The sequence below is a fragment of the Hibiscus syriacus genome, unplaced genomic scaffold (assembly GCF_006381635.1).
Source record: "Hibiscus syriacus cultivar Baekdansim isolate YM2019G1 unplaced genomic scaffold, ASM638163v2 tig00110053_pilon, whole genome shotgun sequence".
Lineage (NCBI taxonomy): Eukaryota > Viridiplantae > Streptophyta > Magnoliopsida > Malvales > Malvaceae > Hibiscus > Hibiscus syriacus.
Window position 1 is genome coordinate 310,541 of NW_024062577.1, and position 15,275 is coordinate 325,815.

At 34.5% G+C, this 15,275-nt stretch overlaps 1 protein-coding gene and 1 pseudogene across 1 annotated transcript; both read left to right on the forward strand.

Moving 5' to 3' along the window:
- The first annotated feature begins 809 nt into the window (after positions 1 to 809).
- On the forward strand, positions 810 to 5,075 carry LOC120214099 (phosphatidate phosphatase PAH1-like). The gene is made up of 10 exons (XM_039212080.1): positions 810 to 2,267; positions 2,395 to 2,864; positions 2,950 to 3,023; positions 3,415 to 3,499; positions 3,960 to 4,046; positions 4,150 to 4,222; positions 4,375 to 4,418; positions 4,526 to 4,654; positions 4,755 to 4,856; positions 4,979 to 5,075. Exons 1-10 carry the CDS (start codon positions 923 to 925, stop codon positions 5,027 to 5,029), a joined length of 2,460 nt encoding a protein of 819 aa, XP_039068011.1. The 5' UTR covers positions 810 to 922; the 3' UTR covers positions 5,030 to 5,075.
- A 1,202-nt stretch (positions 5,076 to 6,277) lies between these two features.
- Positions 6,278 to 7,913, forward strand: LOC120214100 (annotated as a pseudogene).
- The last annotated feature ends 7,362 nt before the right edge of the window (positions 7,914 to 15,275 follow it).

The window sequence follows — 15,275 nt, forward strand, 5'->3', positions numbered from 1 at the left end:
TCATTTATCATTTAAAATAAAAATATTAATAAATTAAAAAAATCGAAAATATTATTAAAATTCATATAAAACCTATTTAAAAATTATAAAAAATATTTAATTATTTTAAATAGAAAGTTATAAGATTGAATGTTACATCAATTATGTTTTTCCGTTGATTTAAATTAAAGATTTGTCTCTTCTAATCTGGTATGTCACACACACACACATATATATATATATATATATATATATATATATATATATATATATATATACGACTTTTAAAATAAAAAATATATATATTTAGTGTGTTTTATGATATTAAAATAAAAATTAAATTTATTTATCTCCCCATCCTGCTTAGGCTGCCCTCAATTTTAAGCACATCTAAAAGTTTAAGATAAATTTTCTCGTTTCCACCCACGTTTCTAGTGTGCCCATTTTAGTTTTGATCAATGAGTTTGATGTCCTGTAATTAGCAAAATAGATTTAGATGCATTGCTGTCTGTCTATCAATTCCTTTGACCGCCTTAATTCGACAATCAACTTTTATTTTCTGTTTCATTGCCGAGAAAATTGGCGGAATAAGCAATTCCAGTTTTTTTTGTTTCCAAAATTTGAACTTGTTTTGTTTTTCGTCCCTTTTCTATTCTAAGGAATATGTTACGACATTCTGTACTGGGTTCATTTATGAAGCATGATTTCAAGATTTTGAATGAAACTGGTACCTGATAGATTCCTGGGATTTCTTGCTGATCGAAGGGGAGCATTGTGTTTTTGGTTTAACTTTTAAATGAATCCAGATACCACAAAATAGAGAGTGAAAACCACTGAGAGGAACGAAAGTTATTTGATTTATTAGGAAAATAAAGAATCCGATAAAGGGTTCTTGTTATTTTTCCTTGAATTTGATAAAAAAAAAAGGATTACATTTCGACAAATGAATGTGGTTGGCAGAGTAGGGAGTTTAATTTCACAAGGTGTATATTCTGTTGCTACCCCTTTCCATCCCTTTGGCGGGGCTATTGATGTGATCGTTGTTCAACAGAAAGATGGCACATTCCGAAGCACGCCGTGGTATGTTCGGTTCGGCAAATTTCAGGGTGTTTTGAAAGGGGCTGAGAAGGTTGTTGGTATAACTGTTAATGGTGTTGAAGCCGATTTTCATATGTGTCTTGACAACTCCGGTGAAGCGTATTTCGTGAGGGAGGTCGATGCCGGTTATGGATTTTATACGAATGGAGGGATGAATGATTCTGGTTGTCAAGTGACACAGGATGATGGTGATAAGCACAGTGCTCAAGTTTGTAGACTTGAACATAGTGTCTCAGAGTCCAGGGTGGCTGTGTTGAGGGACGAATTAGAAGCCATTAGTCCGAAACGTTTTGAAAGGACGGAATCCGATACTAGGTTCTATGAATTTCAAGATGAGCAGTCCACTCTAGAGGATTCGGTGGCGCCCGGTCAGTGCAAGGATTTGGAGGGTAATTGTCATGGTGAAGCACAAGATGTAGATTCAGAAGTTTTGTTGTTCAGTGTGGATGGTCATGTACTTGCGGCTCCTTCCTCAGAATCAGAACAAAATGCTGAAGATATGCAATTAAGCACACCCAGGTTCCACATAGGACCAGATGAAGGACCTGAGTGTTTCGACGGTAATGAGGAGATCATTTCAGGTTACAATGTGTGTGCTACTGATTGTACTAATAAGCTCAGTTCAGTAGTGGATAAGGGTTCCTCTCATGACATTTGCGGTGCTGCGGATAGCGATTCAACTGCTTTGAGACGCCGTTCAGAATTTAGTCAAGATGGCTGTCGATCTGAAGAAACTTCAGACTATCCTAACAGTCAAAGTGAATTTAACAGGCCAAGTGATGTTGGAGATGAATCATTAATTATAAAAAGGGGGGAGGTTTATAAGAGCTGCCTCGAACTATCTGAATTGAGCAGACACAGTGAAAACAGTGATCCTGGAGATACGGACAGGCCGTTGAAAGATTACATTTCTCAAGATAAACTTTCTTGCATCCTTTCAGACTTTGATGAAAACAAACATGGAGCTGTTGATGGCTCCAAAATTGAAGATGTGTCGTCTTCCTCCAATGATAATGGACCAATTGGTAATGAGTCTCAAAGGAGCGTTGAACGGTTTGGCGCATCAGTGTCAACTGAAGGGATAAATAGCAGTCGACAAAGTCTTGAACCTGAGAACAATAATAGAAAAAGTGAGAATGTCAAAACTGAACATACTTCTGGTAAAGAGACAGGGGATTATTCTAATCCGGGTAAGGAACTAAGGTCCTTTTCCTCTCTTTTATCTTGCTTTGGTTCTCATGGAATACTTAGTTTCTCTTGTTCAATTTGTCTTTCCAGGATTTGAGATGTCTCTTTGTTGAAAAAAACTTCATGCAGGTATGGGATTAGAGGTTGTTGTTCCAGCAGTCCTTGAAGCACACCACATACCAAATAAGGAAAACAAAAGTAATGCAAGTTCAGTTATTATGAATGCATCTGGTTCACAGTCGATCGTTGAGCCCCAAAATAGAGTCCCTGTTGAACGGGTTGAGCCATCAAACCCGAAGGGTGATGGTTCTACAGTCACTTCTACAGCTTCTACCCGCAGATGGAAGCTGTGGCCTATTCCCTTCATGAAAGGCAAAAATGTTGAGAACACTGATGTCAATTCATCAAATGGGCAGGCATTTGTTGATACTAAACCTGATCTACAAAATTCACAAGCAGGTTCAACTCTTGATTCTTCCCGCAAGCAATTTATTAGAACAAATGTTCCCACTACTGAGCAGATAGCTTCCTTGAATCTAAAAGATGGTCAAAATATGGTTATTTTCAATTTCTCCACCAGGGTTTTCGGAAATCAACAGGTTTCAGTTTTCTATTACTCAATCCTTCTTGCAGGTTTGCAAGGTTTGTGTTTGCTCAGTATGTAAAACATATGCACTTTAACAGGTTGATGCTCATCTTTACCTGTGGAAGTGGAACGATAAGATTGTAATCTCAGATGTCGACGGAACTATTACCAAGTAGGGATTTTTTTCCTCCTGATGTTATTTCTGCATTATTTAATGTCTTGTTTAGCAACCTGTCTAAACTCACCTGTAGTTTTTATTATGATATGTATATTCTAGAAACAGTAGACGGTTTCCTTACTAGGCATCATTATGATGAGTATGATAAGGAACCAACAAATTAAAACGGATTATAAAATAAGAGGCGATAAATAAACCATCTACTTACTTTTCAAGCTGAAATAAACTCTTCCCTTATGATCTTTAGTACTAAAGCAGCAATGAGCATTTTTCAAAGTTGTCATTCGCCAATTGATTTATGGTGAAATCCTTGTTTTGAACATGTTTCGATCATGTCTACGTTTAAAAGGTGTGCCTCTCAATAATCTTGACACATTTATTTCAGGTCTGACGTTTTAGGCCAGTTTATGCCACTAGTTGGAAGGGATTGGACACAATCTGGTGTAGCTAAACTTTTCTCTGCTATTAAGGTGTGCTTTCTCTCATATGTTCTACTGTTCAACTTGATTTGATCGACCTTTATTCTGTTCCGGATTGTTGTGCAAAACTAGATCCATGAAATGACTTCTGCAGTATTCCTTTCCTTTTGTATTCACAAACATGTGAAGTGATGGTATATTCTTCAAAATTAGATCATTATGATGTGAACACTATTCTGATATGATTATGCTCCTTAACTTTCCTCTTACTACCATGTTTTGGCATACATAAACATAATATTGTTTCTATGGAACACTGTGTCAATATCGAGTCACTTTGGAGTTTGGTTTGAACGCTTATTGTCACCTGTTGTGGTTATCATTTTTATCATTTTATGAAACCTAATGCGCTTCTTCGAGTGATTTCATTAACTAACATATGTTTGCATGCATGTTAGCAAAGTGATTTCATTGGTATGTTACATACATTACTGAATTGTGTTCACAACAGGAGAATGGATATCAGCTGCTATTTCTTAGTGCACGTGCAATTGTTCAAGCATATATAACCAGAAACTTTTTACTCAACCTGAAACAGGTAGTGGAATAGTGCAAGTTCTGATGCACTTAACCTCTTATTTCAATGACTTTGAAATTATGAGTTCATAATCACATTTTATCTAATTGCTTTGTTTATGCAGGACGGGAAAGCTTTACCGAGTGGGCCTGTTGTTATTTCCCCTGATGGTTTGTTTCCTTCGTTGTACCGTGAAGGTAAGGTCAGCTTTTTTTCTTTTTTTGGATTGATATTGTCTATTGATTTATCCAGCTTCTTGTTTCAAGTACTTGCATGTATCATCTTAGCTTGCACTAATATATGCGTGTCGTTCTGATTTTGTCGACAATTTCCTCCTTATTCATGGCAGTGATACGAAGAGCGCCTCACGAATTCAAAATAGCTTGTTTGGAGGTAAATTCTGAAATAGTAAACCCTGTTTTTTCAGTATAGATTGAAACTATTACTAGGAGATGATCAGTTTTTTCACCTTCGGTTTCTTTCTTATATATGCATTGTAGGATATCAAGAAACTTTTCCCTTCCGATCATAATCCCTTTTATGCTGGCTTTGGAAACAGAGACACAGATGAACTCAGTTATCTAAAAATAGGGATCCCAAAGGGCAAGATCTTTATAATTAACCCTAAGGTACAACAACAGTATGGTATGAGAAAAAAGAGTGAAAAATTAACCGGGACCTATCATGCTTTTGCGACCAACTTTCTAAATCTTTCTCTTAAACTTGCAGGGTGAGGTGGCTATTAGTCATTGTGTCAACAATGCAAGGTCTTACACATCATTGCATACTCTTGTCGACGACATGTTTCCACCGGCCTCGTTGGTTGAGCAAGTAAGGAGTATATTTGTCTCCCCTCTACTTATATACCGCGAAAAAAAGTTGTCATTGCATACTCTTGTCTAGATTGTTTTAGAGCCTTCAATGGTATCCCTAATATCCCAATACGTTTGCAGGAAGATTATAACCAATGGAATTTTTGGAAAGTGCCATTACCGGATATTTAGAGAGATAGTTGGTGGCTTAAAGGGATATACTTTTACTTCTACCAATCAGTTACTGGAGATGATGAACAGATTGTTGTGGACATTCATCATGTTTTCCACACATATAATATCATCTGTAATGTAACCTTCAAAATCAAAATCATTGCCTCCCATTATTGTATGTACCATAGAGATAAAAACATTGTTTGTTGATTTCTATGATATTATATATATATATATATATATATATATATATATGCAAAATTTTACCAGGAAAAGCTGGATGTACAATGCCACTTCTGTCAACAGGGTTTATTTCAGCAACAATATCAAAATATTCCTGAAAATTAATGCATTCAATAAGAAGTGTTTATGAGGTTGATCAAGTCTGTTAGGTCTTTTTATTAAATTTTTAACAGTATTGGATTAATTTATTATTTTCTAAATCAAATAATCATTTTGTATTATCTTATAATCGAAAACTCAATAAAAACACCTTCTAAGAGTTCATTTGCGCTCTTTATTCAATTATTTTTATCCTTGTGTCCTAGCGTCTCAATATCATCGTTTTCTAAAAATTGTTATAATATTCTTATCGTGCTATATCATTAATTTAATGTGGCAGTACATTCTTAAATGTTGCAGGATGAATATAACACAGTATGTTTTAAAAAAAATAGTATCTGATAATACACACGCTACGAATTCAGTTGTTTAAATTCGAGATGTTTAAGAAAAACAACATTTTCTACTACCATCAAGACCGTTTAATGAATATAATACATCATTATCATACATTTAATATTAGCTTAACTTAATTCAAACGCTCAATATAATAATAGCTTTCTGTGTGTGTGTGTGTCTTAGCCTCTAATTTATCAGGGTATTGGTAAAACTTGACGGTGCTAAAAACCAGGTTTCGGAAACAGGGATGACTGCCTGGTTTCTCCTTTTTTTTTCAAATTTAAATTATGTTGCAGTGAATGAAGTTTGTGGATGTGCATAAACCAGCAACCCTATTTTATGATTGGTCTTTTGTTTTATGTTCAGTAAATAATCTTATTTTCTTAAAAAAAAGGTTCAATCCACAATATTCTTGAATACAAGTTAAGACGCAGGCAGACAGGCAACAGATGCTTAAATCCTTGAGAATTCCCAAGTGGATACACTATCAGTGCATGTCATTATCATATGATTTCAAATCCATATGAGCTCTTTTGATCTATTTTCTGTTCTACTTTCATTTTCTTCAACCCTATTAAAAGAGATATGTATGCAACCGCTTACAATGAAACTTTCAACAAAAACAAAGGGAACTGCCACCTTCTTCTTTCTTGTGGTGTACTTTGGAAGATTCTTACACATTCTGTACCTCATTTTTCAAGTTCAAAGTACATAAAGCATGGGATTTCACTAAACAACAGTTTCTTGTGTTATAGGGATTTGATCACATGGTTCCAAGTTCATTGGTTAATGAATTTAAATAACTGTGGTAATCACAAGATTCTTAGCTTTCTTCAGTTTCAGAATTGGTAAATGGTGTAGAAGTGTAAAACCAATGTCATTTTGATGGAGAATTGAAGACAAAAAAAAAAAAAAAAGCAAAAACAAATACTACGTAAACTGAAGGGAAAAATCCAGACTTTTTTCTGCCATTTTATTGTTTGGAACCATTCAAGATATTATTACAAGGGAGAAAAAAGAAGTGGAAAAGATCTGACAACTCCTTATGATATTTTTTTCTATCTAACTTGGCTCCATCTTCACTTTAAAGGATACCCCTCTCTTTCATCACCAAGCTCACCTTCCCATAAGCTCAAAACAAGTGAGAAAACTCAGAAAAGTGAGGTTTTTGAGAGTTAAAATGATGGCCAGTTACCTTGCAGATGAAGATTACATTGATATGGAAGTAAGCTCACCCTCCAACTATTTGTGTTATTCCAGATGCTCTCCATCTCAAAGTAGAGAGTTTGAGTTCCAATTGTGTTCAGTTTCTCCAAATGGAGAATTCACTTCAACTAATCCAGCTGATGAATTGTTCTACAAGGGCAAGCTCCTTCCCCTCCACCTCCCTCCCCGCCTGCAAATGGTTCAGAAGCTAACGCAGAGTTCCGATAACACTGCCTACGAGTGCAAAACTCGAGCACCCTTTGAAGAAATCTCAAGCATCTCACCATCAGAATCCTGTCGGTTGAGTAGTGAACTTAATGCAGATGACTACTTTTTGAATGCTCGACTGAAATGAATGGTTTCATCGGTGATGATTCGGTTTCGAAGACTTCTTGGACCCGGAAGCTCAAGAAGATCAAGCAATCATCGATAAGTCGAAAGCTCAAGGCGTCTCAGGCGTATCTCAAGTCTTTGTTTAGCAAGTCTGGCTGTTCGGATGAATCTTGTGCCAAAGCAGCATGTAATGTGGAAGCAGGTAATGTTTCGAAAAATAAAGATTGTGTCGACAAGTACATGAAGATGTCAAAGAAGAATTCATTTGGGAAGATTGATAATGACAGATATAAGATATCGGATCCTATTATGAAGAGCATTGATAATGAGCTAGCTGAGGATGCTGCAAACAGCCATAGGAGGTCTTTCTCAAGAATAATTCAAAAGCATTCTACAGCAAAGTCTTCATCTACATCAGCATCTTCATCGAATTCCTCATCATCATCTTCATCGTTTTCATTCAGTTCAAGTGGATTCTATGATTTACAGTTTCTGAAAAGAAGCACCAGCACGAATTTGGAGATCGAAAATTCAATCGAGGGAGCAATTGCTCACTGTAAGCAGTCTCAGCAGCTGTCTGGTTCAAGAAAGACCTGCAACTGAACTTAGCCTTTGTTAACTCTCTGCTTCAAAGATTTCAGTTACTGGGGACCAAGAAAAACCAGTACTGTGCAGCATATGAACATGAAAATTGTAGCCAGTTCCTGTTACATTCTTCCAAAGTGTGTCATTTTCAGATTAATTTGTTTATGTTCCTGTAATACGATTCTCTGGAAGAACATATTGAAAAACCCATTGTTCAAATAACAATGAAAAAGAGTAGAGATTCTTCCATGGAAGTTTATCATTCAAGATCATAGTCATCATACGGCTTTTCCTTTTGTACTTGCTCAATATATTGCATGATTGGAGTTGATTGAATCCAGAAATTGTTTGCTTGAATTCTCTTTTCCCCTTGGACTGGGACAAAAGCAGTCTCTTTTACAAAGACTTGCCAGCTCCCATGGAGCATCTTTTCGGCATTTGACAATGATCTTTTACCACTTAATCAAGTTTTTTTTACTGATGCTAAGTTGAAAAAGTCAATTTCTGTTGAAAACAAAGAAACCCCAAAGTTTTTTGAATAAAACTTTTTCCAGTAAGAGCACCAGAACTTTAAATCAGTAGATTCTGTTAAAACTTTGCATTTTACAAAAAAGTTACTTTCTTTACATGAAGCTTTTCCCAGAAATAGAGATTTTTTTACTGTTTCAGCCCATTTTATATACAAAACTGAAATCTACCAGTTTTCAACATTCCAGAAAATGAGGCCTACTTTTCTCTTCAGTAAAAGTAAGTTCTTATAAATATATATTTATATTTTCATCTGATCTAAACAAGCCAATAACAATAAGTGGTCTTACTTTTACTGGTCAAATAACTCACTCGATCAAAGAGACTTTAAAAAAGTGGGTTTAAATTACATTTTGATACCCTGAAAATAAATTGATTGTAGGAACAAAGAGATGCTTTATTCAGGACAAGCATGATCACTCCACCAGCTGAGCACCATGGTTTACTGCAAATTAAGGCTAAACCATACCAAAAGCTTTATGTTATTTGCAACTATATACTATTTATGAAATGATCGTGATCACTAGATGTATAGTCTTTCTTGCCTGTATGAAAACTGCAAACGAAATGACCTGAACTTTAGCTGTGTCAAAACAAAGAAAGGAATTCCTTTTTATCTTATCATTATTTTTTCTCGTGATTTCGACTAACCATTAAACTAAACCAAAACATGCATGCTAGATTTTTGACAAGAAGGGAAAGGAAATAACGAAATTGCATAGCAGATAATTTGATAGATGTTGTAAACACTAATTTTTTCATTTTATTTTAAATTTTTTATTATTATAATTATAATAATAATTATTATTAAATTTACATTATAGGCCCAAACCTGATGCCCGTTTTACAGTAAACCCTAAGCCCATTTACAAACCAGGCCCGAGAAGCCCAAAACCATTTGGGATTTCAACTAGGGTTTTCTAACCCTATCTCTAGCCGTCACTGCTTCCAGAACATCCACGCGGCCGCCGCCTTTGCTGCCACCGCACAGCCGACTCCTCCACTGCCACGACGCCTCGCCAGAATGCTCCAGAAGCACCATATGGCCGCCCACGTCGCTGCTCTAGGGTGAGTCACCACCCTAGTTCGGTGACTCACCGAATACTCCCCTTTATTACCCAGTCTGATGAGAGCCTCGGTGGTGGTTATAAAAGCCACCGAATCCTGCAAAGAAAAAAAATAGAGGAAGAACGACGAGAACAGAGACGAGAACAGAGAAGAGCACGAGCATCAAACACAACCACATCAACACCAACGACAGAAAATAATCATACACAAAGCAACGAAAAACAACCTTAAGAAGAGTGAAGAGACTTACCGAGGAAACTGTAGTCATCAGAGACTCCATACGCCGCCGTAGAACCGAAAGGTCGAAGGTAAAGAAAGTTAGATCTACTTCGATTTAAAGGGTTTTAGGCTAAAAAAAAGTTTGGATTAGGGTTTAGAAAAATCGGGGCTTCGATTTGGGACATTTTTGTAAAATTTGGCCACCGTGGGTGGTGGCCAGCGACGGCTGCCGGCGCCGGAGCAAGGCGGCCGGCCGGAGACTTTTATAGAGAAGCGAGAGAGTTCTTATCTCTCTCAGCTATAGAGAGAATGGGAAAGGAGAAAATGAGAGAAATGACCATAAGGTCGACCATTTTAGGGTATTTATACCCCTTCCAAACGACACCGTTTTGGGGAGGGGTATATGCGTAATTTTATAATGGGTAAACTATACCCGTAGCCATTACAGATTTGTATATTTTCATTTTAGTCACTAAATCAAATTAATGAGCATTTTAATTCGGTTTCTTAATTTTATTTACTTTATAATTTAGTCCCTGACATAAATATATATATATATTAGGTAAAATAACATATTTAAACCATTAATTTTATTAATTCTCATTTTAGTCCCGAATAATTAATTAGGGCAAATTATAGTTTTAATCACTATCTCTTATAATGTTTCGAATTAGTATCTTTAATTTCAATATTTTATATTTTAATCCTATTATTTTAATTTTATTTATTTTAGTCACTATTTAATTGTAATTTATTTTTATTATCTTTTTAATTTCAATATGTTTAATCTAATACTTTAAATATTATTTATTTTAGCATATAAAAATATATTTAATTAAATACAAATGTTTATATATTTTAAATATTATGAAAAGGGCTGTCTTAACTTAACTAGAAGTCCCATTTCAATATTTTTAAATAAATAAATATCTTAATATAAATATATAATTATTTTAGTTCTATTCAAATTATTATATTTTTCTTCATTTCATATTTATTTAATTTTAGTCATATTAATATATATATATATATATATATATATATATATATATATATGAAAGATTAAATAATAATATTTATTTATTTTTAATTAATAAGAAAAGGCGGTCTTAAAAAAACTAGACGTCCTATTCTGGTACTTTAAAAATAAATAAATATCCTGCTTATAAAAATATATATATATTTACTTCATTAATTTTAGGAAAATTATTATATTCTTATTAATATTTATTTATTTATTAATATTAAAGAAAATGCAGTCTTAAAGCAACTAGATGTCATTTTCTAATATATTTAAATAAATAAATTCTTTATTTATAATTTATAAAAATTATTTTAATATTTTTCTTCCTTATTATCCAATTGAATATGAAAAAATCATAAATTAAATTTATAGTCGAATTCTTAAATTCTATTATTAGAGACAATTTATAATCGACAGTGACCAATTTTGGGCGTTGTGGGGGTGCTAATCATTCCTCAAACGTAATCGACCACAAATCCTTTTTTATTATTAAAACGAACGAATTTTTGGTTAAACGCATACCAGTTTATCTTTTAACTGATATTTTCTTAAAAACTCTTTTAAAAGATGATTTTTAGGTATTCGACCCACCTAATCCAAAAGGTCGATGGTGATTCCAAAACATTTCTTTAAAAAAAGCCATTTATTTATTCACATTACCTTTTCCGCCAAGTAAAATTTTGTGCCTGGGTGAAAACCGGTTACGACAGCTTGGCAACTCCGCTGGGGATTCTGGTCAACCTAAGTCGATTATATGTTCTCTCTATAATTAGAAATTGAGAATCCAATTTTATTTAATTTTTGATTCTTTTTATTTCCTTCAATTATCTTTTATTATTTTTATATCCTTATATATTAATGTTTATATTTTTGATTTTTTTTAGATATTAATTTCTGTGTGAAAATTTCTCCTCACACACAACACATACATTGCATGAACATAAGCTCTATAATTGAGCTCTTTCCCTTTTAAGTGGAAGTGAAAGCGACGTCTTCGTGATAATTTATTCTCTGTGTCAGACCTAGCAAGTAACTTTCGGGGTTTATATGCTCTATGTCTTCGTGAGAATTTATTCTCCATGTCAGGCATAGGGAAATGTGTCCTCTCGAATTGAACTCGATTCGTTTAAGTCTGTAATGGACTAGAATTGAGGGTTTGGCAGCCCAAGGGGGGCACCAACAAGGACAATTCGAGTACCTTTACTCTTAGAACCGAACCCTACATATAACAAACCCTAGAAATTCACCCGATCTAAGACAAGACTGAACCTCTGTCCATAGGTGTACACAAAGGAGAAATAAGCTCTAGCTTTTAATTTATTTGATTTTATTTTTTCTTCTAAATAAATGCCTGCGAACTAGTAATCATGTGGTTAGGTTAATTTTTCCAAACAAAGCATGGAACTAGAAAGCATGAGGTTAAGATATATTATATATACCATGATAGATAGAATCTTTTCTTCCTATTAGTTGATACTAACCATTTTATTTTTTTATTGTTATCTATTTTGTAGATACATTGTATTTTTCTCTAATTTGTTTATATTGATTTCTTGTGCTTGCATTGCATGATCATAACCAGAAGGTGTTGACTCTTGAGAATGGACATCAAATTCGAAAGAATTCATAAATGGACAAAAAGTTTTATGATCAAGCAAACTATGACGCAGCTAAGGAAAGACATCCTGAGGGAACTCCGAAGATAGAGGAAAGCTATACACCCAAAGATCGTATGCCAATTAAAGAGAAAAAGGAGATATGAGAAATAAGAGAGCAGATGTCCAAGATAATGGTTAGAATATCTATATTGGCCAAAGGAAAATAGATTCCTGCACAAAAGATAGAGAGGTCAATGAACATAACCCTGCAATCTCATATATACAAGGAACTTCGGATCTTAACAAATTTGAGAAATTACAGACAATCATCATTCATATTCACAAATTATCTGGAGATACCAAAGAAATGGTGACAAATGTAAAAGCTCCCAGAGATGAGAAGAAATCATGTAAACTGAAATCGTCGAAGTTTAGTCTGCTCCCGACGTCTAAAACTCAGGTTCAATCCAAGACAAAATGCGGTTCTCATTTTGATGCTATCCCTATATCATATAAAGAGTTGTATGAAAAACTACTTGAAGCGCGAGAAGTGGTTCCATACTATATAAAATCGTTCCAACCTTCGTATCCGAATTGGCATGACACCGACGTTTATTGTGAATATCATGCCGGAGTTCAAGGACATACCATTGAGAATTGTCTTGCCTTCAAACGTCGAGTCCAAAGTTTTTTGGATCATGGAACCTTACAATTTATGATAAATGATCGACCTAGTTTGGTAACTGAAGGTCCTGTTAGATTAATACCAAAAGTGGTCAAAGGTAAGAATATCAGTAGGGGCACCCAGAAAGAAGAAGATTTGTTGAGGTCTGAGGCTCAAATACGTCATTTAAAGATTGAAAATGATAAATTGAGCACCAAAATGGAAACCATGCATGAAGATTTCCAGAAGGTCAGTCAAGCCTTTCAAAATACTGGCATAGGAAACACCCCAGAAGAGTGGATAACAGGGGTCACCAAACTGAAAAAGAACTGTGACATTCATGAAAGTTGAGCCAAGAAGTTTTCTCACGATTTAAGAGTTGCAGAAGTAAGACACTGTTGAGTTAATCGATCGACGGAATTAGCCAAGAGGGGGGTGAATTGGCAATTAAAAATTCGGTGGAAGCTTTTGCAGAAAATTGAAAAGATTTGCACAGCGATTTAGAGTGGTTCGAATTTCTCAATCAAAGTCTACGTCCACTACCTTAGCTATCCACACTAAGGATTTTCCAACAAATTCACTAATTTGTTCTTTCTTTTGAGGCCAAAGAGACAACCTTACAACACCCTCAAGAATATACCCCAATTCTTGAGAACACTCTTTTCCCAAAGAGAAGATTACAAATTTGCAAACTTACAAGAAAAACCTCACAAGGTAAGATGTTTGCACAATTCTAGAACAAGAAAAGAACACTCAAAGATAATTACAAATGAGCACAAATGGTGTTCTTGAAAGCAAAATGAATATTGAAAGGAAAATTGGCTTGATTTGCACAAACTTGGTGTTTGATGCTTTCTCTCTTGTTTCTCTATGATTTCTTGTTGATCAAGGGCTTCAGAACTTGTTTAAATACACCTTGAATCACTTCTGAACGTTGGGGATGATTAATGAAGATCATATAGCCATTTTAGTGTGAAAACAATTAATAAAACAATTTGGAGCGTGGGGGGAATTGGTTCCCCTCATAGGGAATCGGTTCCCTAAGTGTAAAATTCAAATATTTCAACCGTTGAACAGGGGGGAATCGGTACCCCCTATGGGGGAATCGGTTCCCTCCGAGCATTCTGGAAATCTCGGAGCCAAACCATTCAGGGGGGAATCGGTACCCCCTTGGGGGGGGGGGAATCGGTTCCCTCTGAGCAATCTAGAATTTTTGGCTTTGAAATGGTTCGAAATACTTTGTAAAATTATTTTGAAATTGTTTTAAGATTAAAACTTAATTTTACACTTAAGTAAGGATTAAAAATGATTTTTTGAAATATTTTGAGTAATGTTTTGATATTCGAATAATTATATCGAATATACTTAGAAAATCATTTTGGAAAATCTTAAAATTCATTTAACTTAATTTGTTATATCGAAATATCAAAATGTTTTCAACAATCTCCCCCTTTTTGATATAACAAAACATTTTAGTAATTTTAAGATTTTGAAATCAAGTTTTGAAATTACCCCCCTTACTTTAACACTTCTCCCATTTATCATTTTAAAAACACACTTAAAACACACTTTCTCCCCCTTTTTGTTAAATAAAAAAGATTCAAATAAACATGAAAAATATGTAGCCAATTGATTAGGTATATGCATAAGTTGCTAAGATCACAATCAAGAGAACCGTTAGCCATTAGTTCCATAATCAATATTCATAAACAATGTGATATGGTAAAATTGGTCATATTGCTAATAATGATGTAAATGATGCAATAATGAATAAATCACACCAAACATATAAGTTCACACCATCCATAAATTCAAACATTCCAAAATATTCAAAATGTTAAAACAATAAGTTTGGAAAACAAAGTAAAACATTTAATCACATATCCGGATCAGGAGGAGGAAAACGAGCTCGCATAGCGGCCATTTCGTTAGTGAGGTCATTAATACGTGTGTTGGTTGCTTCATTATTTGCACGTATTTCCCGAAAAATTTCTAATTGTTGAGCTCCCATTGTGGATAAATGAGACTCTATAGAATTAAAGCGCGAATCCATGGTCGCATATCGGTAATCAAATGTCTCCATAAAAGATTGAAAATATGGAGGCATATCGGTAATTAAACCTACCTCCCATTATTTTTGCAGAAGATTGAACCCATTCCCCGGTTTCCTTATCCTTAATCCATCCCGCTCTCGTTAAGGAAAGAAGGTTAATTTGTTTCTTAAGAGGAAAAACGGCATCTAGACCGACTCTAAGCCCAGCTTTGGAAAACAGATTACTCAAAATACAACCGTAAACAAGAGATGAACAAAGTTTTTTATTAGGAACAAGATTTACGGTTTCAACAATTTCAGCAAAA